The 23,018-nt window shown below is 45.0% G+C and overlaps 1 protein-coding gene across 1 annotated transcript in view; it reads right to left on the bottom strand.

Annotated features, from left to right (window-relative positions):
• Nucleotides 1-245: 245 nt before the first annotated feature.
• The window catches only part of LOC125758362 (cingulin-like protein 1), a 30,675-nt gene continuing 7,902 nt past the window's right edge, over nucleotides 246-23,018 (bottom strand). Inside the window, exons 3-5 of the mRNA XM_049415441.1 lie at nucleotides 18,954-19,265; nucleotides 4,145-4,305; nucleotides 246-2,352 (exon numbers count right to left, since the gene is read on the bottom strand). Of these exons, the coding sequence (XP_049271398.1) occupies nucleotides 4,159-4,305; nucleotides 18,954-19,265 (459 nt within the window). The 3' untranslated portion in view covers nucleotides 246-2,352; nucleotides 4,145-4,158. The remainder of the gene's footprint in view (nucleotides 2,353-4,144; nucleotides 4,306-18,953; nucleotides 19,266-23,018) is intronic.

Below are 23,018 nucleotides of genomic sequence, written 5' to 3'. Positions count from 1 at the left end.
CCGCGCGCGAGGCCCCGATTTGAAAACCGCGCTTTCAACGTCACCACAGCTTGTGTGCACGTGGTCTTTGACGCTCCCCGCATGGGGCGCCAGTTTCTTGTGGTTTTTAGGCGGGCGTTTTGAAGTGACGCTAAAATGGTCGTAATTGACTACGCTAGAATGAGTTATGCGATACGCTAGAGCATTTACGATTTAACTTAGGGATTGCCAGACACAAAGCTACAAATTACAGTAAAAAAGTCATCAACGAAAATTTTGCTGTCAGGGGTCCTTTAAAAATGTTTCTGTTGCTGTAGAATGCTGCCACTGTTCTCTTGCATGAAACCATTATTTTGAGCACTGTCGCTGCAGGCAATGTCTTTTATTGCGATAGCAGTTATATGGACACTCTCAGCTGGTTTTTGCCGTCGCCGTCTGTCGACGCCGTCATGTCCCGGATATGTATATGAATGTATATATAAATAAAAGCCACAAAGAAAAATAAATAATAAGAAAAAATTTCTTAAGCGCACCACCGGAATTCGAACCTTTGACCCCTCGCTCCGCAGCGCACCGCCTTAAACAACTCGGCCACGCACCTCCGGCTGTTTAGCATAACAACGGCGAGCTATTTACATACTTAACGCTAACGGCAAGCAGAGCTCAGAGGTGCTTCAGTATGTGTAGTATCACCCGCGAGATTGCCCGAAGGGCGCGCTTATAGCAACGTTCCTACATTTTTGTTCAGACGCGCACTAGAAGGTGGCCCCTTTCTGTAGCCACTGACGATGTGGAACGCCGAGTAAAGAATGTGTCTAACGCCACCACGCGTCAGGAGACCCGGAGGGGTCACTCTACGCGCTGCAGTTTTAAAGCAAAGAAGTGTAACAGCGTTGAGTTCTAGCGCACTGCTCAAACACGAAGTAACAACCGTAACAGTTAGTTCGCGCTCGTCTTGTGTGTACCTGTGCGTTCTTTTCAAGTGTCCTTCCTTGTGTTTGAGCAGCGCGCTGCAAGTGTCGAGCTGTGACAGTTGTTAGTTCGCGGTCGTCCTGTGTGTGCTCTTTTCGCCAGTCCTCTGCGCTCGAGTGGCGTGTTGCAAGTACTGAGCTGCTTGCCGTTCTTCGTGTGACATTCTAATTTGTTGCTATCGCATTCATTGCTTCACCGTTGCGGCGAAACTGTGACATTTTATTAAGACGAAGGCCTTATATGCCTCATCAAACGCAAACGGTGATGACTGTCGCCAGCATCTACACAAACGGTACTAAAAATTGGGTGATGTCATACAAGATGTGATGATGTACATCACCATGACTTGACAGATTTCCAAAATTTGTAACGTCATCATGACATATGACAAGGTAATCACGTGACATCTCGCTTGGTCAAAGGTGGGCCGATCTTGGAAGCAGTGCAACACCACGTGAGGTCTGAGGAGAAGAAAGCTTTTTGCCTTCGAGTCATCTCAATTGAATGCATAAGAGACCTTGTGAGTTTTTGTCAAATGTGAATAAATCGGGCAGGGTACACTCACAAGTGAAGTACTATGCTGAACTCACTGCAATGTACAATCTCTGCATTAGTAGCAACCCACCAGTGGTACAGTGGGAAGAGCCATGTCTAGGCAACACTCAGCATGATAAGACAGCTAATACCCCTAGAGAGCCTGGAATAAAATTTGACAATTTGCCAAAAATTGGACCAGTTGGCTGCTTTCCCAAAAGAGGAAATTAGGAAAAGTGAAACTTATAAGTTAGGTTAATGAATGTAAAAGCAAGGCAGATAAAAGATGAAACTACCCTGAGAACACATTGGCTTGGTTCCAAAAAGAAAAAAATTGTGCGGAATGTTGCGAGGAGAACTCGCAGTGAAAAATATTACGACCTTTCACAGTTTCGCTTGTCTTTTGCTTTCACATTTTTAATCTGTGGTCTGACACTTTGACCTACTCCCGCGTACAGTCATTAGACACAAGATGTATCTTGATTGGATAATAATTATATGTATATGTATGTATATATTACAAGCATGCCAAGTTTTACACTGTAAAATAATGGTGCAACTCAGTGAATAAAGTCATTTGTTCACAGCTAAAAATTACACAGAAACACTTGGATTAACTATAGCCAAGAGAGGCAAACACCAAACGAAATTCCACACAGGCATAAAAAGATGCCTCTTTGCACAACGATGCTTGAAAGTTGTCTGTTGGCAGCAGAACAAGAGAGCGTGCTGCAGTAGTTGCTGGACGCATTGTGCGTGGACGCTACTGCTGCATTGCGAGCGTGCAGCGGTGTGGACGGTGGAACTAAACTCTACAAGCAAGGCTTTTGCAGAAACAAGATGGCAGTTCCCTCACGAGTAGACGACCTGCAATACACGAACAAAGAGTAATCATGTGACCACTAGCTGTTTCCGCATGTTACACGGGAATAATAATAATAAAAAAAAACAGACCTCTCCTGCACGGTTATTTGCAAGCCAGATTTGATTATGCTACCTTCACGTGCTTTGAGCACTACTGTAGCAAAGCTAAGCCTCTCTAAACAAATTTTCACTGTCACACACAAACTGAGGGAAATTCACCAATATTGGAGGTGTGAGCATGCATCCTGTTAAAGGTGAATTTTCCTATAATTTCCATTTATCCCATTTTCTTTATAGTTTATATTGAATTTCATGCACCTTTTTTATATTTCTCACTGCTGTGTTTTCCCGGCTGTTACGTCGTAACTCTCGGACCGTTCCCGCATGATACGTCGCGAAGTGTGCTCGGAGCTGACCGAGTGACTACCGAAGAGAGCGGTCATTGGTGCATTTTCACGCAGCTTGCCCTGGTTTGACCGTAACATTAGCCGCATGAGAGGTGCAAGCAACAGGATCTTTCGATTGATGCAAACAAATGCATCGCCTTCGAGATTCGAACTGCAAAGATGGCGTCTATGACGTAATTGCTCGCGAAAGCAAGGCCTTCGAGATTGGTATTTACTATTGACAAAAGCATAGCCTTTGAGATTTGTATTTTACAAACATGGCATCTATGACGTAATTGCTTGCGAAAGCAAGGCCTTCGAAATTGGTATTTACTATTGACAAAAGCATAGCCTTTGGGATTTGTATTTTACAAACATGGCGTCTATGACGTAACTGCTTGCGAAAGCAAGGCCTTCGAAATTGGTATTTACTATTGACAAAAGCATAGCCTTTGAGATTTGTATTTTACAAACATGGCATCTATGACGTAATTGCTTGCGAAAGCAAGGCCTTCGAAATTGGTATTTACTATTGACAAAAGCATAGCCTTTGGGATTTGTATTTTACAAACATGGCGTCTATGACGTAACTGCTTGCGAAAGCAAGGCCTTCGAAATTGGTATTTACTATTGACAAAAGCATAGCCTTTGAGATTTGTATTTTACAAACATGGCGTCTATGATGTAATTGCTTGCGAAAGCAAGGCCTTTGAAATTGGTATTTACTATTGACAAAAGCATAGCCTTTTGAGATTTGTATTTTACAAACATGGTGTCTATGACGTAAATGCTTGCGAAAGCAAGGCCTTCGAGACTGGCATTCACTTCTGCCATCGCGTTGGCGTAGACTCATCATCATCGTTATTTGTCGGAGGATGGGAGGAGTTCGAGCTGGTTGGAGCTCGCATGGTCGTGCGCGCGGTTCGCGGTCGGACTCGCCGCGCTGGTCGTGATTGCGTGTGCTTAGTTCTTTCATGCCCACAGCCGTTGATGTTAAAAAAATCACATACGTTGATTACATTTCTGTGGATGAGGCCATCCCCAGCTCCGCGTTTCTATCCGTCGACTAGATCTTGGCTGAGCGCACCAATTTTCGTGTTGCTCGTAAGCATTGAAATAAAATTCTGCACCACTAAATATTTTGTTGTTTTTCCTGTTTTTCGGCTCTTGCATTTCCCGTCTCTTACGTTTATTTCCTACGGTCCCTTCAAAAATGTATCAGCGGGGTTCTACTGTATTTATCAACTTGCCCAATAAAATTGCTTGATGGTGCATGCGCCCTGATTTACATAGCAGATCAAAATCTTTTCACAGAATATACCACGATTGTGCATAAAAAAACTAGTGCCAATTTAAGCAAGTATGGTGCCTTCCAATGACGTTTTTTTCAGGACATGAGTGACACTCACCGCCTGTGTCCATGCTAGAGAGCTGTGGGCATCTTGCGATTACTGAGGTTGTCACCGGATGGTGTGCTTGCAGCATCGCCTGCACCTCCACCACGCAGGTTGTGCAGCAGCTGCCTGAGCGCTGGGCAGCTGGACACGGCCTCGGGCTCAGCCTCCAGTGTCTGCGACCACGCAGGTCAGAAAGCACAATTTGAGCATGCCACAAAGACATACCGTTGACACATGACTTCAGAGAACAAAGCAAGCATGCCTAACGTGACAGGCGACTAAATTATTACACATGCTGTCTCAGCTGACAGGAACTTAGTATTAAGCACATGTACGTAAAAAAAAAGAAAGATGGGTCATCAGAGGCCTACAGTAGACACTCCGAGTGCCTTTGATTCGTGCCAATGAGTGCAGTTTTCAACATACGTGGGAGAAAAGGGTTTGTACAGCTCTGAAGGATCTTAAAGAGCTCCTGTCAAAAGATTTTTCAAGGATGCAGGGTGGTACCCAATTAGAAATTTTTTGCCACAACACTGTTTCCAAAATGCTATGGTTAGTTTTATTGTGCTAAGAATACAAAAATGAGATGAGAAACGTCCAAACATGCAGAAGAGTTAGCAACATCAATGCAAAAGCTTTGGCATCTCTTTGGCTTGGTAGTGCTCTTCATTTTACATCTTTTTCAGTCTTTGGCATACTGTTTGACTTCACTGAGAAAGTGATGTCATTATTTTTGCTTTTGCTGAGTAGTGACAAGCTGAAGTAGTCAAAATGGTAATGGCCGTTTCAAGTTCTTTTTTAATTTTTCTTCTAACCTTAAAATTTTTGAATGCCTAGAACCTTATAGCTTCCGATTTTGAGCCTTGATATGTACTGAATGGTTACGAATCGAACTCCTGCCAAGATCGCCAGTCACTCAGTGAATATCCACAGTGTGTGTGCATGCAGTCAACATATTTCTATAAAAAAAAAAAGACCACTAAGAAACACTGCGTGCAAGTCATTCACTGAGTGTCAGCAGCATGGCCAGCAGCTTTAATTCTTAGTTTTCGTATCTGTCTCACACTCAGGGTATATTTTTTCAAACTCTGCCTGCGCGAGGACCGAGCGTCAGTAGCTTCACTTCGTGTGCCATATGCTTGCCCTGCCCTATCATTTGGGGCAACGATAGGACAGGGTATCATGAAGCCGGCACAAACACAGGTGGGGAGCCATCACTGAGTGCTAATACAGTTAAACCTGCCTACAACGAACTTCCACACAACAAATTCCTCGATATTATGAAGCTTTTCTATTCCCCGCCGTTACTCCACAGAAGCACATGTACTTCAACTTCTATGTAACAAAGTGGCAGCGGGAGGCACCCTTGATATAACCAATTTTCGCAGTCGACAACCTAGGGATTTTGCCCCGAATTTTGCCATTTTGGCACAAGCAGGAGCTACATACATCTTCTGCGGTTGCCCCACCGATGAGAGCGCGAAGCGGCGGCGTCGTGTATAACCTGTTCTAAGCCCCGGCGACTGCGAGGCAACAGCGAGCGCTCGTTTGTGCATGCGGGTGTGCGCGAGGCCGGCAGGCGAGGCCTGCGCTCCTTAAGCCGGCTTTTCTGCCGCCGCGGGTGCTTGTGCAGGCATGCCCCCCTCCAACACCACTCCTCCCTTCAGACCTCAGCCAGCCGCTCGCGGGTGCCACTATGCTAACCGTGCCGGCATTCTTTAAAAAAAGAAAGAAAGAAAATCAGCTTTTGCATTCGCAGCACCACTCTTCAGTTGTTGCAGTAGTCTCTGAACTGCACTTCGTTACCGTGACACCAAGTGACACCACAAAAAAAGACGAAAAATCCTTGCTCCGTGTCTTTACGCTTCGAGTTCGTGCCACATATGGAGTTCGCTCTTCGTTTTCGACGCCGTGCACGTGTGCGTGGTTTCCCTGCGCACGCATGGAGCAGCCCGACGATGTGTAGCTTTTGCGATTTTTTTTAATGGCGACAACTGTGTCGTCACTACCGGGGAGATGTCAGATTAGGCACTGCTGAAAACTGTCCGCGACCACGGTGACAACAACTGATCTTTCGAGGTCGACTTATCACTGTCACGTGCTTTGGCATCTTGCGCCGCGCTGCGGGTTTGCGAGATCGTGGCCTCCGCGATTGGCTCTGGCAATGCACCGTCGCATTGCCGGAGCCAATCTTCGAGGTCATGGCTAGACGATGACGGGGCAGCGTTGCATTGATGTCCTACGAACTTTCAGTATTGCCATCCTTCATAAACGAGCAATAGAGCAAAATAGTGCAGTTTTTTTGCCGCTAGATAAATATTTTGGGTGAGCTCTGCCGTCAATTCTCCTTGCATTTAATTTGTGTTTCTTTTCCGAATTTTCGTGCTAAAACTGGATATAACGAAAGCCTCTTTATAAGGAATTTTTCAGGAATTAGTCAGTTTCATTATACACTCAAACCTCGTTATAACGAACACGGATACAACGAATTATCGGTTATAACGAAGTAAATGAAGAATAGTCTTGTGATAGCTACAGTGTTACAAATAAACGTTCATAACGAATTTTCGGATATAACGAAGTTATTTTCGTGGCAGATGCTACTTTGTTATAATGAGGTTTGAGTGTATCCAGGTTTAACTGTAGTCTTGGCACTGTGCCGTTTCGAGTGCCGAGCAGGTCATACGAAGCACACGCTGGTATATTGTTTCTAAATTGGGGAGCCTACCAGATGAACCGCTTAACTACCTTAGAAAGCAGGTCCTATAGTCAATATTAGACGGCATTTGTCAAGAAATTGTAGGGTTTTCAGGAGATAAAACTATTCCATGACTTTCAAGGGCCTTGAAAATGCACTTGTCAATTTCAAAGGTTTTTAATGATATTAAGGATCTGTAAGCTTGGCTAAAACACGTTGGCGGGCTAGTTGGTTTGCATCCATGAAGAGTGGTAAGCGCGACTAGACAGGGACGAAGAAAGAAAACAGACAAGGACACAGCACTACTTTCAACTGATTTTATTTTCGCTCGAACCGATAAATATATACCGAGTGAGCGGAAACAACAGAAACAACAAATGGACAATCAGTGGTTATATCGCTGAATTGAAACACGTGTACAGGGCAATATCACGACACAGCAAAAGTATCAACGCGAGAAAGCAAGATATTGCAACTCTTTTTGAGAAAGCAAGAGGGAAGGCTGACTAACGCACATTTCTTCTAATCTATTAATCTCATAGGCCTCAACAATTTCTCTAGTCATTTTACTATGCGCCTTATACAGGATACAGGTGTTTTCAAACAAGGGCATGCAGCCACAATCTCGGCAATGAATGCCCAAATGACCCGAGATTGCTTTTGTGACGTTGTAGTGATGCTCTTTCAGTCTCTGGTTAATACATCTGCCGGTCTGACCAACGTACGTCCTTTTACACGAAAGCGGAATGGCGTAGACAACGTTGCGAGTACAGGTTACAAAAAGTGTTCGGTGATTTATAGGACATGCATTTACCTTGTTACTCTCTGAATTTACCTGGTGACATAACCTCTGTAGACGGTCAGGAGCGGAAAAGACTACGTCCACCCCCGACTTTCCCGCAATTCTTCTGAGATTGTGCGAAATGCAATGCATGTATGGCAGAGATTATGTCACCAGGTAAATTCAGAGAGTAACAAGGTAAATGCATGTCCTATAAATCACCGAACACTTTTTGTAACCTGTACTCGCAACGTTGTCTACGCCATTCCGCTTTCGTGTAAAAGGACGTACGTTGGTCAGACCGGCAGATGTATTAACCAGAGACTGAAAGAGCATCACTATAACGTCACAAAAGCAATCTCAGGTCATTTGGGCATTCATTGCAGAGATTGTGGCTGCGTGCCCTTGTTTGAAAACACCTCTGTCTTGTATAAGGCGCATAGTAAAATGACTAGAGAAATTGTTGAGGCCTATGAAATTAATAGATTAGAAGAAATATGCGTTAGCCAGCCTTCCCTCTCGCTTTCTCAAAAAGAGTTGCAATATCTTGCTTTCTCGCGTTGATACTTTTGCTGTGTCGTGATATTGCCCTGTACACGTGTTTTGATTCAGCGATATAACCACTGATTGTCCATTTGTTGTTTCTGTTGTTTCCACTCGCTCGGTATATATTTATCGGTTTGAGCGAAAATAAAATCAGTTGAAAGTAGCGCTGTGTCCTTGTCTGTTTTCTTTCTTCGTCCCTGTCTAGTCGCGCTTACCACTCTTCATGGATCTGTAAGCACCCCAGGAAATCAACGCTAAGTACTGCAAGCTGAGAGCCACTTCTGAATTGAATTGCATCTCCCGGGTCAACTCTTATGGTGAATTCCATTGGCAGAGTCGGAGCACTTTCGATAGCAGTTTTTCTGCTCCATTCGGAGCAAGTCTGTTCCACAGGCGGATTGAGAGTGCTCCCTGTATGTTTTACTTGCAGATCTGGAGCAGCTCCGCCTCCACATTCACTGCACGGAGCAGCTCTCTCTCCTCGGCGAAAAGTGGTGGATTCGACCGGAAATCGCAAGCTCCCCGCGCATGCGCCAAGTGTGGCATACCACGTGTGCGATGCAATGCGCCATCCGACCATGTCCATTCTCTTCACTCGCCCCCGTGAAGGGGAAAACGGCACAAAATGCCAGGAACGCTGGGCGCTTGCGAAGCGGGTGTGCGCAGCACCCCCTACCATTTGCTCTGGCGAGGGCACTTGTGTTCCATTGGCAGATTTCCTTCGGTTGCTCTCCGCCGGAGTGGAGTTCTCCGGCGCAGAGTTCATTGGCCACTCTGAATCCACCAATAGAATTCACCATTAAATACTGCAGACAAATGACAATTCCCAAACAGCTGGCAATGGTAAGGCGCCCAGAACCTCAAGTTTAATGACACCAAGCAGCGTGAGAGCTACACAATGGAACACACGAGCTCTGCAACACTGATGAGTGCAACAGGTCACAAAAAGCGACGAGGCTGGTAATTGCCTAATTTTCCCATTTAGCAGTCTGCAAACAGCATCAAGCACGTAATGTGTTCCCTTGTTGTATTGGCAGCATTTTATCGTATTTTTTACTTGAAAAGCATAATTTTGAAAGCTTCTTCCATTGCAACTTATTTGGATTTGAAAAGTTTGCATCATGGCTGCTTTGTAAGTAGAGCCCCATTGACACATTTCTTACGTGGGAAAAAAAAAACACTTAGTAGCCGGGAAATGCAACAGACGAGAAATACAAATAATTGCAAGAAAATGCAGGAAGTTCGCACTAAGTCGCACAAAGCTTGGCACAGCCAAGGACGGGCCCGCCGCCGCTCACTGGGTAACTTGTTTCTCTGTATTTCTCTACAGCACTGGGCAACCTGCTTTGTTTCTTCATAGTTTTCTATTTTTTTTCTTTCTTCTCTCGGTTTTTTCAGTTATTTTTGCCTCTTTATTTCTATTTCTCTCATTCTTTATATGCTATGCTTGACTCTCTCCCCTCCTCCTTTCCCTCCTTCTCACTCACTTCCCTGTTCTACCCTGTTGCTGTACGATACTATACAAGGCTATACTATGTTCCGTCAGCGTGCCTGGATAGCCAAGTAGTTGAGACACTTGCCTTCGGATCGTTGGTACACAGGTTCGAATCCCGCCGCCTCATGCGGAATTTTTTTTTGCCAAGCTTTCTCTTTTTTTATATCTTTCCTTCTTTCTGTCTCTTACTTCACCCTCCTCCTCACACTCAGATGTCCCCTTCGCTCTGTGCTTCCCCCTTGCTCTATGCCGGACAAATCAGCGCAGGTGTTCTGGGAGTGAAGCAGAAGATGAAGAGGAGGATAAAAAGAGCTTGCGCCGGTTCATGATGATAATTTTGGGTCACAACATTTTATGCCGAGCTAGAACTACGCTGTTAATAAGGGTAGCGGTAGGCTGCACAAAATTTTATTTCAATGCTCAAGCTCGGGAAAACGATGCAGCGTTGCCTGGTGTGTTTTCTCAGCCCGATTGGCACTATCGGTTGGCAGAATAAATGGAGCTCACTCAGGCTCACTCAAGAAATATATTTTTCACCTAGGACTCAGTCTGACACAGACTCACCAAAAGTTTGCCGAAGCAGGCTCACTTGGACTCAGAATCACCATAATTTTCTTCACGTGGACTCACTCGGGCTCGGACTCACCACAACTTTCCTCAACAGACTCACTCGGACTCAGATTCACTAAAATTTTGCTCAACCAAATTCACTCAGGCTCAAATTCACCAAAATTTTCCTCATGGGAACTCATTCGGACTCAGGCTCATGAAAATATAGTCCAGCCGAACTCACTTGGACTCAGACTCACAAAAATATGACTCAGCCGGACTCACTTGGACTCAGACCCACGGAAATATAATTAAACCGGATTCACTCGGACTTAGACTCGTCACAATTTTCCGGAAGCGGGCTCACTCAGACTCATCAGACCACCAAACCTTTTTCTCAATCAGATTACTCGTATTAAAAATAAGCCATATTCGATTTGGCCAGGCTCATACATTAAATATCAAAGGAGCGCCATAAGAAGCTTATCTAGTATAACACATGTGAAGGGTTTACAAGCACCAGGCAACTTTGAAAAATGTATGTGATAGCTTTAAACATACAGAAAGAAGTTATTTCAACACATATTTCAAGGTCTATAGTAAAGAGAAATTCAATATTCCTTTAAAGATAAGATTGGTTCAGCGCACAGGACCGTCAAAGAAAACTAGGTTTTCACACCAAAGCACGCCCTAGAGGGAGACTAAAATGTAGGGGTGTGCGAATATTCGAAATTTCGAATATTTTTCGAATAGTGTTTGCTATTCGATTCGATTCGCACTGAAATTTTACTATTCGAACTATTCGAACTTCCCAAAGACAAATGCAGTCAACGTCTGATTAAAAGTGACCACTTCAGATTTTTAATAAGCTTCACCTCATTACACTCTCGTATTGCGGCAAAGCTGCCTTTCAAGCTCCGTTACGGTGGAACTTAGCCAAGAGACAAAGTCCGATTGGAAATGGTCCCTAGATTTTTAATATGCTTCACCTCATCACACCCCCGTATTGCGGCACAGCTGCCTTTCAAGCTCCGTTACGGTCGAACTTAGGCAAGAGACAGTCAACGTCCGATTGCAAGTGGTCCCTAGATTTTCAATATGCTTCACCTCCTCACACCCCCGTATTGCGGCAAAGCTGCCTTTCAAGGTCCGTTACAGTCGAACATAGCCAAGAGACAGTCAACGTCCGTTTGGAAGTGGTCCCTAGATTTTCAATATGCTTCACCTCATCACAACCCCGTATTGCGGCAAAGCTGCCTTTCAAGCTGCACTACAGTCGCAAATGTATTAACTCACGAAAACGCTGGTTCCAATATGGAGATGAAAGATGTGGCAGAGTTGGGGACTCAATTAATGCTGTTCTGGACCTGAAATTTCGGCAGGAAGTCCGAAAAATCGGACGCCGAAGCTTTTTAGCATCCAAAATTTCAGATGTTCTTATATATCGACGTCTACGAGGCAGATTTGAAACTCCGGACTTGAAGGGAGCACACCCTTGTCCGCCACTTCAGTTGGCCTTTCACAGCAGTTGAAAGAGGAGGAGAGGCTGAGGAAATGGCATCTCTGCCTATCACGTGTAAAGTGTTGTCGGCAACGCTTTTGTTGCACCAAATCATGTACATAAATACAATTCGGCCTCTACATTGCCTCACTCTTGATAAGAAAGACAACTATGAAATATGACCCCACTAGCGCTTCAGCAACCTAGCGAAAAAAAAAACACTTTCATGTTGCGATCTCACAAGAACATACTTAGGGATTCTCTGCAACTTTTTCTGTAATTTCACTTCGAATTATTCGAAAAATGTTTGTGAAATATTCGAAAATTATTCCAAATTATTCGATTCGATTCGCACTCAATCTTTATCATTCGAATTCGCTTTGCACCCAAAATTTTGCTATTCGCACAGCTCTACTAAAATGTTTACGACCATAGGTCGGCAAAACAAATTCAGCTCACTCAGACTCGCTCAAGAAATATATTTTTCGCTTTGGACTCACTCGAACTCAGACTCACAAAAATTTCGCTGAAGTGGGCTCACTCGGATTCAGACTCGCGAAACGTTTCCTCAGCCGGACTCACCCGGACTCAGAGTCACCAAAACTTTTCTTGAATGGACTCACTCAAACTCAGACTCACGAATATTTTCGCCAACCGGACTCATTCGGACTCAGACTCACCAAAATATTCCTCAGCCGGACTCACTCGGACTCAGAGTCACCAAAACTTTTCTCGAACGGACTCACTCAAACTCAGACTCCCGAATATTTTCGCCAACCGGACTCATTTGGACTCAAAAATATTCCTCAGCCGGACTCACTCGGACTCAGAGTCACCAAAACTTTTCTCGAACGGACTCACTCAAGCTCAGACTCACGAATATTTTCGCCAACCGGACTCATTCGGACTCAGCCTCACCAAAATATTCCTCAGCTGGACTCACTCGGACTCAGAGTCACCAAAACTAGGCTTGTGCGAATATTCGAGCTCTTCGAATATTCGAACGAATATTACAGTATTCGAATTCGCTTCGATTCGAATTTAAATTATTGGAAATTTCGAAGTATTCGAAATGAACGAATAAGTGTATATTAGTCCGCATGTAAGCCCCCTGTAAAGGTGGTTTCACTGCAGTGGAGGAGTGCTATGCCGTGAATGCACCTTTCCAGGAAGGATCCGCACTGCCGCGAAGCCCCCTTTCAAGGTTAAATGAACCGATTACCCTCACATCGATTCATCATTTTTTAAGTTTAAAAGCTTGTTATACCAGCTTATATGCTCCAAGTATAGTAAATTTTAAAACGTCACATATTTTACAGGTTATCACCTGCGTTCTACTGAAAGCCTGCTACTATTCAAGGTTGCTTCCACTTCCTTTGAACCAAAAAGAATGACATTTGCACATGCCTGGTTACAATTTTAAAACATTGTGCCGGTTGGTTGGGTCATGACAAATACGGTCATTTTTCTTTATAATATGTGACATACACTATTCGAATTCGATTCGAAATTATTCGACCAAAATCACTATTCGCTTCGAACCTAAAATTTGCTATTCGCACAAGCCCAACCAAAACTTTTCTCGAACAGACTCACTCAAACTCAGACTCACGAATATTTTCGCCAACCGGACTCATTCAGACGCAGACTCACCAAAATATTCCTCAGCCGGACTCACTCGGACTCAGAGTCACCAAAACTTTTCTCGAACGGACTCACTCAAACTCAGACTCACGAATATTTTTGCCAACCGGACTCATTCGGACTCAGACTCACCAAAATTCCTTAGCCAGACTCACTCGGACTCAGAGTCACCCAAACTTTTCTTGAACGGACTCACTCAAACTCAGAATCGCGAATTTTTTCGCCAACCGGACTCACTCGGACACAGACTCACTAAATATTTCCACAAGCGGACTCACTTGGACTCAGACTCGCCAAAATAAACTTAGCCGGACTCACTTGGACGCAGACTCATGGCTATCTGTGAGTGAGTCGACTCACGTGTGAGTTCGCCGACTTATGATTGCCACAGGCAGTTTTTCAAGCACCTGTAGTACCGTGGCTCTTGCCCTTATATCTCGAGTTTACATACCTTCTCGATAAATCTCGTGCTGCTATGGCTGATAGGGACGTTGGCTCTGACACCTGTGGCAGTACTCTTTCACTTTGGCGAGGTTACAGCTGGATGCATCAGCATCTCCAAGTTGTAACTCTCTTGTTTTGTTTTTTTTAGCACAGCTGGCAAGTGCCAGATTGCTACAATCTGTGGATGGCTGAATTCCTCGTAAAAGTGAAAGCATCTTTAAAAGCAATTGTCCGAGAATAGGACTCCGGTTTGGTCTCCTCCTCGCAAATGTACACTCGCACTCGGGCGATTATGCATGCGCATACGGCCCAAGCGGGTCAAAATGCGCTGAGTATGCAGAGATCTGATCCGGACTGATATCAGTGCTCAAATTGTGTGCATCTGTGAGTGCCTGGAGATATGCAGCAGTGGCACTGCCTAGCTCCTTCACCAGCTTGGCCAATGCATCTATGCCAGTTCAGATTGCTTCTTCTTAAAGCAGCTTGCTGAGCTAGTAAATATACAGAACTTTGATGCATTTCCAGAGCTTAGGCGAAATAGAAAAAACACATGCAAACAAGGAAAGAAAAAGGACAGTAAGAATGCTGGTCTAAAACCATTTATTGCACAGAAGAAACGGGTTTTCATATGGTCAACATGCGCCGACAGACACCGAAACAAGGAACGTGGTGGGGCATGCATCTTGCCACTCCCTTTTTGCTAACAACTCTACATACAGTAGAATCTCAGTAATACGAACCCGGCCGATACGAATTTCAGTCCTATGGGAATTTGTAATACTCTCCAGCCAAATTCCATTGTGTCCAATGGGCCAGAATTTGGATGTTCCAAACACTTTTCCCCATTGCAATGGGTGATACGCAATTGGTTAACGAAACCGTCGAGCGACGGCTGACAGCAGCGTGCTCCGGAAGTTCCAGCACACACAGATTGAGAACGAAACTACCGTTTGCCGCAACCGCTGTGGACAAAACTGTGTTAGACACAACCATAGATAGCAACGACGTAATTCTGAAGGCACAGGTGCAGCCAACACACACGGATTGAAAACTGAAGTACCATTTGCCGCAACCACTGCGGACAAAACCGCAGTAGACGAGATCATAGATAGCTACGACGTAGTTCTGAAGGCACGTGCGCAGCCAGTGCACATGGATTGAAAACTGAAGTACCATTTGCCGCAACCACTGCCGACAAAACCGCAGTAGACGAGATCATAGATAGCAACGACGTAGTTCTGAAGGCACGTGCGCGGCCAGTGCACATGGATTGAAAACTGAAGTACCATTTGCCGCAACCACTGCGGACAAAACCGCAGTAGACGAGATCATAGATAGCTACGACGTAGTTCTGAAGGCACGTGCGCAGCCAGTGCACATGGATTGAAAACTGAAGTACCATTTGCCGCAACCACTGCGGACAAAACCGCAGTAGGCGAGATCATAGATAGCTACGACGTAGTTCTGAAGGCATGTGCGCAGCCAGTGCACATGGATTGAAAACTGAAGTACCATTTGCCGCAACCACTGCGGACAAAACCGCAGTAGGCGAGATCATAGATAGCTACGACGTAGTTCTGAAGGCACGTGCGCAGCCACTGCACATGGATTGAAAACTGAAGTACCATTTGCCGCAACCACTGCGGACACAACCGCAGTAGACGAGATCATAGATAGCTACGACGCAGTTCTGAAGGCACGTGCGCAGCCAGTGCACATGGATTGAAAACTGAAGTACCATTTGCCTCAACCACTGCGGACAAAACTGCAGTAGACGAGATCATAGATAGCAACGACAAGGCATATGCACGGCCAGTGCACATGGATTGAAAACTGAAGTACCATTTGCCACAACCACTGTGTACAAAAATGCAGTAGACGAGATCATAGATAGCAACGACGTAGTTCTGAAGGCACGTGCACGGCCAGTGCACATGGATTGAAAACTGAAGTACCATTTGCCGCAACCACTGCGGACAAAACCGCAGTAGACGAGATCATAGATAGCTACGACGTAGTTCTGAAGGCACGTGCGCAGCCAGTGCACATGGATTGAAAACTGAAGTACCATTTGCCGCAACCACTGCGGACAAAACCGCAGTAGGCGAGATCATAGATAGCTATGACGTAGTTCTGAAGGCACGTGCGCAGCCAGTGCACATGGATTGAAAACTGAAGTACCATTTGCCGCAACCACTGCGGACAAAACGGCAGTAGACGAGATCATAGATAGCTACGACGTAGTTCTGAAGGCACGTGCGCAGCCAGTGCACATGGATTGAAAACTGAAGTACCATTTGCCGCAACCACTGCGGACAAAACCGCAGTAGGCGAGATCATAGATAGCTACGACGTAGTTCTGAAGGCATGTGCGCAGCCAGTGCACATGGATTGAAACTGAAGTACCATTTGCCGCAACCACTGCGGACAAAACCGCAGTAGGCGAGATCATAGATAGCTACGACGTAGTTCTGAAGGCACGTGCGCAGCCACTGCACATGGATTGAAAACTGAAGTACCATTTGCCTCAACCACTGCGGACAAAACTGCAGTAGACGAGATCATAGATAGCAACGACGTAGTTCTGAAGGCACGTGCGCGGCCAGTGCACATGGATTGAAAACTGAAGTACCATTTGCCGCAACCACTGCGGACAAAACCGCAGTAGACGAGATCATAGATAGCTACGACGTAGTTCTGAAGGCACGTGCGCAGCCAGTGCACATGGATTGAAAACTGAAGTACCATTTGCCGCAACCACTGCGGACAAAACCGCAGTAGGCGAGATCATAGATAGCTACGACGTAGTTCTGAAGGCATGTGCGCAGCCAGTGCACATGGATTGAAAACTGAAGTACCATTTGCCGCAACCACTGCGGACAAAACCGCAGTAGGCGAGATCATAGATAGCTACGACGTAGTTCTGAAGGCACGTGCGCAGCCACTGCACATGGATTGAAAACTGAAGTACCATTTGCCGCAACCACTGCGGACACAACCGCAGTAGACGAGATCATAGATAGCTACGACGCAGTTCTGAAGGCACGTGCGCAGCCAGTGCACATGGATTGAAAACTGAAGTACCATTTGCCTCAACCACTGCGGACAAAACTGCAGTAGACGAGATCATAGATAGCAACGACAAGGCATATGCACGGCCAGTGCACATGGATTGAAAACTGAAGTACCATTTGCCACAACCACTGTGTACAAAAATGCAGTAGACGAGATCATAGATAGCAACGACGTAGTTCTGAAGGCACGTGCACCGGCCAGTGCACATGGATTGAAAACTGAAGTACCATTTGCCGCAACCACTGCGGACAAAACCGCAGTAGACGAGATCATAGATAGCTACGACGTAGTTCTGAAGGCACGTGCGCAGCCAGTGCACATGGATTGAAAACTGAAGTACCATTTGCCGCAACCACTGCGGACAAAACCGCAGTAGGCGAGATCATAGATAGCTATGACGTAGTTCTGAAGGCACGTGCGCAGCCAGTGCACATGGATTGAAAACTGAAGTACCATTTGCCGCAACCACTGCGGACAAAACGGCAGTAGACGAGATCATAGATAGCTACGACGTAGTTCTGAAGGCACGTGCGCAGCCAGTGCACATGGATTGAAAACTGAAGTACCATTTGCCGCAACCACTGCGGACAAAACCGCAGTAGGCGAGATCATAGATAGCTACGACGTAGTTCTGAAGGCATGTGCGCAGCCAGTGCACATGGATTGAAAACTGAAGTACCATTTGCCGCAACCACTGCGGACAAAACCGCAGTAGGCGAGATCATAGATAGCTACGACGTAGTTCTGAAGGCACGTGCGCAGCCACTGCACATGGATTGAAAACTGAAGTACCATTTGCCGCAACCACTGCGGACACAACCGCAGTAGACGAGATCATAGATAGCTACGACGCAGTTCTGAAGGCACGTGCGCAGCCAGTGCACATGGATTGAAAACTGAAGTACCATTTGCCTCAACCACTGCGGACAAAACTGCAGTAGACGAGATCATAGATAGCAACGACGTAGTTCTGAAGGCATATGCACGGCCAGTGCACATGGATTGAAAACTGAAGTACCATTTGCCACAACCACTGTGTACAAAAATGCAGTAGACGAGATCATAGATAGCAACGACGTAGTTCTGAAGGCACGTGCACGGCCAGTGCACATGGATTGAAAACTGAAGTACCATTTGCCGCAACCACTGCGGACAAAACCGCAGTAGACGAGATCATAGATAGCTACGACGTAGTTCTGAAGGCACGTGCGCAGCCAGTGCACATGGATTGAAAACTGAAGTACCATTTGCCGCAACCACTGCGGACAAAACCGCAGTAGGCGAGATCATAGATAGCTATGACGTAGTTCTGAAGGCACGTGCGCAGCCAGTGCACATGGATTGAAAACTGAAGTACCATTTGCCGCAACCACTGCGGACAAAACGGCAGTAGACGAGATCATAGATAGCTACGACGTAGTTCTGAAGGCACGTGCGCAGCCAGTGCACATGGATTGAAAACTGAAGTACCATTTGCCGCAACCACTGCGGACAAAACGGCAGTAGACGAGATCATAGATAGCAACGACGTAGTTCTGAAGGCACGTGCACGGCCAGTGCACATGGATTGAAAACTGAAGTACCATTTGCCACAACCACTGTGGACAAAAATGCAGTAGACGAGATCATAGATAGCAACGACGTAGTTCTGAAGGCACGTGTGCAGCCAGTGCACATGGATTGAAACATAGGCGGAGATTACAGAGAAGGGGGGCTCGGCCCCCCCCCCCCAGGAGAGGAGCTGAGACGTGTCATTGTGTCACACTGTGAGGTTAATACCAAAGCCAAGCCATGACAAAAGACGCGAAAAGTCAACACAGCTGCTCAAGCAAGCTCAGAGTGCCAGTTTGCTATGTATCATATGGCAATGGTCCCACAGCGACAACATAACAGTGAGGTTTTTCATGCATTGGGTTCCATGCAAGTTATGCTGGGACAAGCTGAAGATGACGTAGCAGCCCAAAAAACACAGCACCTGGGAACATAACAGCAGTGTTCTACGGTAGTATCTGCATTATCTCCGGCTTTCCATGCAGTGCAAAATTTTGTTGCTGCTGCCCTTACAAGCAAGAGGAAGCAAACGCTCACCTCGATGACACGCTCGAGCATGGTGTCGAGCTTGTCAATGTCGTCGGTGGCTCGCTGGTAGTTGTCTTCGTATGCCTTGCGGAAGCGGCCAAACTTGGCCGCCAGAGCGCGCAGCTGCTCGTCCTTGAGCAGCAGCTCCTCGCGCAGTTGTTCCAGCTCCTGGCGCAGCTGCAGCTTAGCACAGATAGCGTCCGCCTCCGAGGAAAAACCTCGCTTGGACAGCTCCTCCTGCAGCTGCCTGCCCTGCTCCTGGTTGACGGCCGACAGGCAGCGGTTCTTCTCTTTCAGGTCACCCATCTGCTGGAACAGCAGCTGCACGCACACCATGTACAACACTATCACGTCACGACAGAAGGTGGTAGAAATATATATTTATTTATTTATTTATTTATTTATTCATTTATTTATTTACAGAATACTGCAGGCTCAAGTCAGAGCCCATGCAGGAGTGGAAGAAAAAAAAAATCACAATCAACCAGTAGTCAACGCGCGCAATATACACACGAAATTAATACTCTCATACAAACAAGTGTACACTTAGCAATTCATATTCAACAGCATTTTCATCACATAAATCAGTAACAATTCGTGACCAGAATAAGTATATGTACACAAAACTATTTGCACCAATGCATACTCGCAATATAACACATGGCACAGCAATAGGAGTATTATTACGTTAACACATTCATGTAAACGGCTGGGATTACTAGTGCACGTACTTCCTGTACATAAGAACCAAAAAAAGGATAGTGCTTAGGGTTATGATGTGATAAAGTCGAAGTAGTCAATGTGTTGTAGCGACTCAAACGGCAGGGCGTTCCAGTCTGCAATGGTCCGAGGAAAAAAAGAGAACTTAAATGTGTTGGTACGTGTCTGGAATGGTGTTATCGACGCAGCATGGCGATTTCTAGTTTCTCGTGACGTCAGTGGTTGGATAAACGTAGAGGCATCTAGTGCGAAATGTTTGTTCTTTAAATGAAAAAGAAATTTTAATCTCAGAATTTTGCGACGAAGCTGGAGTTCTTGTATATTATTTTCTTTCATGATAGCTGTGGGGGAGTCTGTCATGCGGTACTTAGAAAATATAAACCTAATGCATTTACGTTGAATCATTTCTATGGCATGAATGTTTTTTCTAGTGTATGGGTCCCAAATGACGCACGCATACTCGAGAGTAGGTCTAATGATGGTATTATAGGCTAACAGCTTCACAAATGGCGGGGCAAGACGAAGTTTGTACTTGAGAAAGCATAGCTTACGGAAGGCGGATGCGCAAATGTTCGATACATGCATATTCCAACTTAAATTTTTGGTTATTGTTACGCCAAGGTACTTATATTCACTGACCTCTTTGAGTATGTGAGTTTGTAGCGCATATGGAAAAGAAGAAAAGTTTTTCTTTCTCGTGATGTTCATGTACACTGTTTTGTCTGAGTTTAGTTTCATATCCCACTGCTTACACCACTGGAAAACGTTATCAAGGCAGGAATTTAAAAGCTGTTGATCATTCATGGTAACTATTTCCTTATACAGTACACAATCATCGGCGAATAGCCTTATTCTGACATGTTCAGGGACAACTTCAACAATATCATTTATATATATTAAAAAAAGTAGTGGTCCCAAAACACTTCCCTGGGGAACACCTGATGTAACCTGAAGTTTGGATGAACAGTGACCATTTATATCAACAAATTGTGTTCGATTTGACAAGTACGCGGAGACCCAGTTTACAATAAACTCTGGAAGGCCAATATGTTTAAGTTTGAAAATCAATTTATTGTGGGGAACTAAATCAAAAGCCTTCCTAAAGTCTAAGAAAATAACATCAATATGCCCGGATTTATCAAGAATAGATGCGAAAATATTGTATGACTGTGACCAGTTGAGTGACAGTGGACAGACCCTTCCTGAACCCATGTTGAAAGGGGGTTAATATGTTGTTGTCATTAAGAAAATTTGTGATGTAGTTAGCTATGACGTGCTCGAGAAGCTTACAACAAGAACAAGTAATAGATATGGGGCGATAATTTGTAACCAATAATTTATCTCCAGATTTCAATATTGGGACAATTCGCGCTGTTTTCCAATCTATCGGAACAGAAGAAGAAGACAGAGAGGCGCGGAAAATGATCACAAGGAATTTAGCAACCATCTCAGCGTATCGACGCAGAAACGCATTGTGAATGTTATCGGAACCAGGCGAAGCTTTAGTCTTTAAATTCAGAAGCATAGATACAAAGCCAGATAGGGACACAATGTCTGCGTCGAAATAAGGAGAGGTAGAATAAGCGCGTGCGCTATCGCAATCTTTTTGGAAAACGCTTTGAAAGTACTCATTGAAATGTGTCGCTATGCTTGCTTTATCTGTAACGATTGTATCATTGTGAATTATTTGAAGAGTACCTTCTTTCTTGCGAGATAATTGCGACCAGACTTTATCAGGAGCCGTCCGTATAAAGTCTGGTAGAGTATGTTGAAAATAAAATTGCTTAGCACATCGGATAGACTGGTTTAAGAGTGTCTGGTTTGTTTGAATAGTTTTCTGAGATGCACGACGACGTCGTAATTGTTTTAGTTTTCTTTTTTGATGCAAAATGTCACGGGTGATCCACGGACTTTTTTTCGCGATCCTTTTCTTTTTATTTGGCACAAAGTGATCTATACAGTATAGACATAACCTTTTAAATGTCTCCCATAGCTCAGAAACATCAGACCCACCAAAATTGCTTAAGTTTATGTCAAGAAAGTCTAAGACGCTTTCATCCGCTGCATGAAGGTAATCTTTTACTGTGACGGTTTTTGAAGGAGCACTTTTCTTTGTCAAGAAGTGGCATACGCACTTCACCATATAGTGGTCTGAAAAGTCGGTCATGCATCGGCTCAAAAAAACAAGATCTAATATAGAAGAGGAACTACCCTGAACACGAGTAGGTTGTCTAACCACCTGTTCCAAATTACTGCACATCAATAAGTCCAGCACACTGTGAACAAGGGCACTGGATTCATTAGAAGTAAACGGGTTCTCCCAATTAACACCAGGAAGGTTGAAATCACCAGCAATAATTATTTTTTGTTGTCTAAAACATGAGACGTGATCACATAAATCCCGCAAAAACTCCGGTGGAGCATCGGGACGGCGATACACGGCTACAAGTAATAAGTAGAGCTGTGCGAATAGCAAATTTTGGGTGCGAAGCGAATTCGAATAATAAAGATTGAGTGCGAATCGAATCGAATAATTTCGAATAATTTTCGAATATTTCTCAAACATTTTTCGAATAATTCGAAGTGAAGTTACAGAAAAAGTTGCAGAGAATCCCCAAGTATGTTCTTGTGAGATCGCAACATGAAAGTGTTTCTTTTCGCTAGGTTGATGAAGCGCTGGTGGGGTCATATTTCATAGTTGTCTTTCTTATCAACAGTGAGGCAATGTAGAGGCTGAATTGTATTTATGTACATGATTTGGTGCAACAAAAGTGTTGCCGACAACACTTTACACGTGATAGGCAGAGATGCCATTTCCTCAGCCTCTCCTCCTCTTTCAACTGCTGTGAAAGGCCAACTGAAGTGGTGGACATGGGTGTGCTCCCTTCAAGTCCGGAGTTCCAAATCTGCCTCGTAGACGTCGATATATAAGAACATCTGAAATTTTGGATGCTAAAAAGCTTCGGCGTCCGATTTTTCGGACTTCCTGCCCAAATTTCAGGTCCAAAACAGCATTAATTGAGCCCCCAACTCTGCCACATCTTTCATCTCCATATTGGAACCAGCGTTTTGTGGAGTTAATACATTTGCGACCGTAACGGACCTTGAAAGGCAGCTTTGCCGCAATACCGGGGTGTGAGGAGGTGAAGCATATTGAAAATCTAGGGACCACTTCCAATCGGACGTTGACTGTCTATTGCCTAAGTTCGACCGTAACGGAGCTTGAAAGGCAGCCTTGCCGCAATACGGGGGTGTGATGAGGTGAAGCACATTGAAAATCTAGGGACCATTTCCAACCAGACTTTGTCTCTTGGCTAAGTTCGACCGTAACGGAGCTTGAAAGGCAGCTTTGCC

Source organism: Rhipicephalus sanguineus, chromosome 4 (assembly GCF_013339695.2).
Source record: "Rhipicephalus sanguineus isolate Rsan-2018 chromosome 4, BIME_Rsan_1.4, whole genome shotgun sequence".
Classification (NCBI taxonomy): Eukaryota; Metazoa; Arthropoda; class Arachnida; order Ixodida; family Ixodidae; genus Rhipicephalus; species Rhipicephalus sanguineus.
This window is presented reverse-complemented; position numbering and strand designations above follow the sequence as displayed.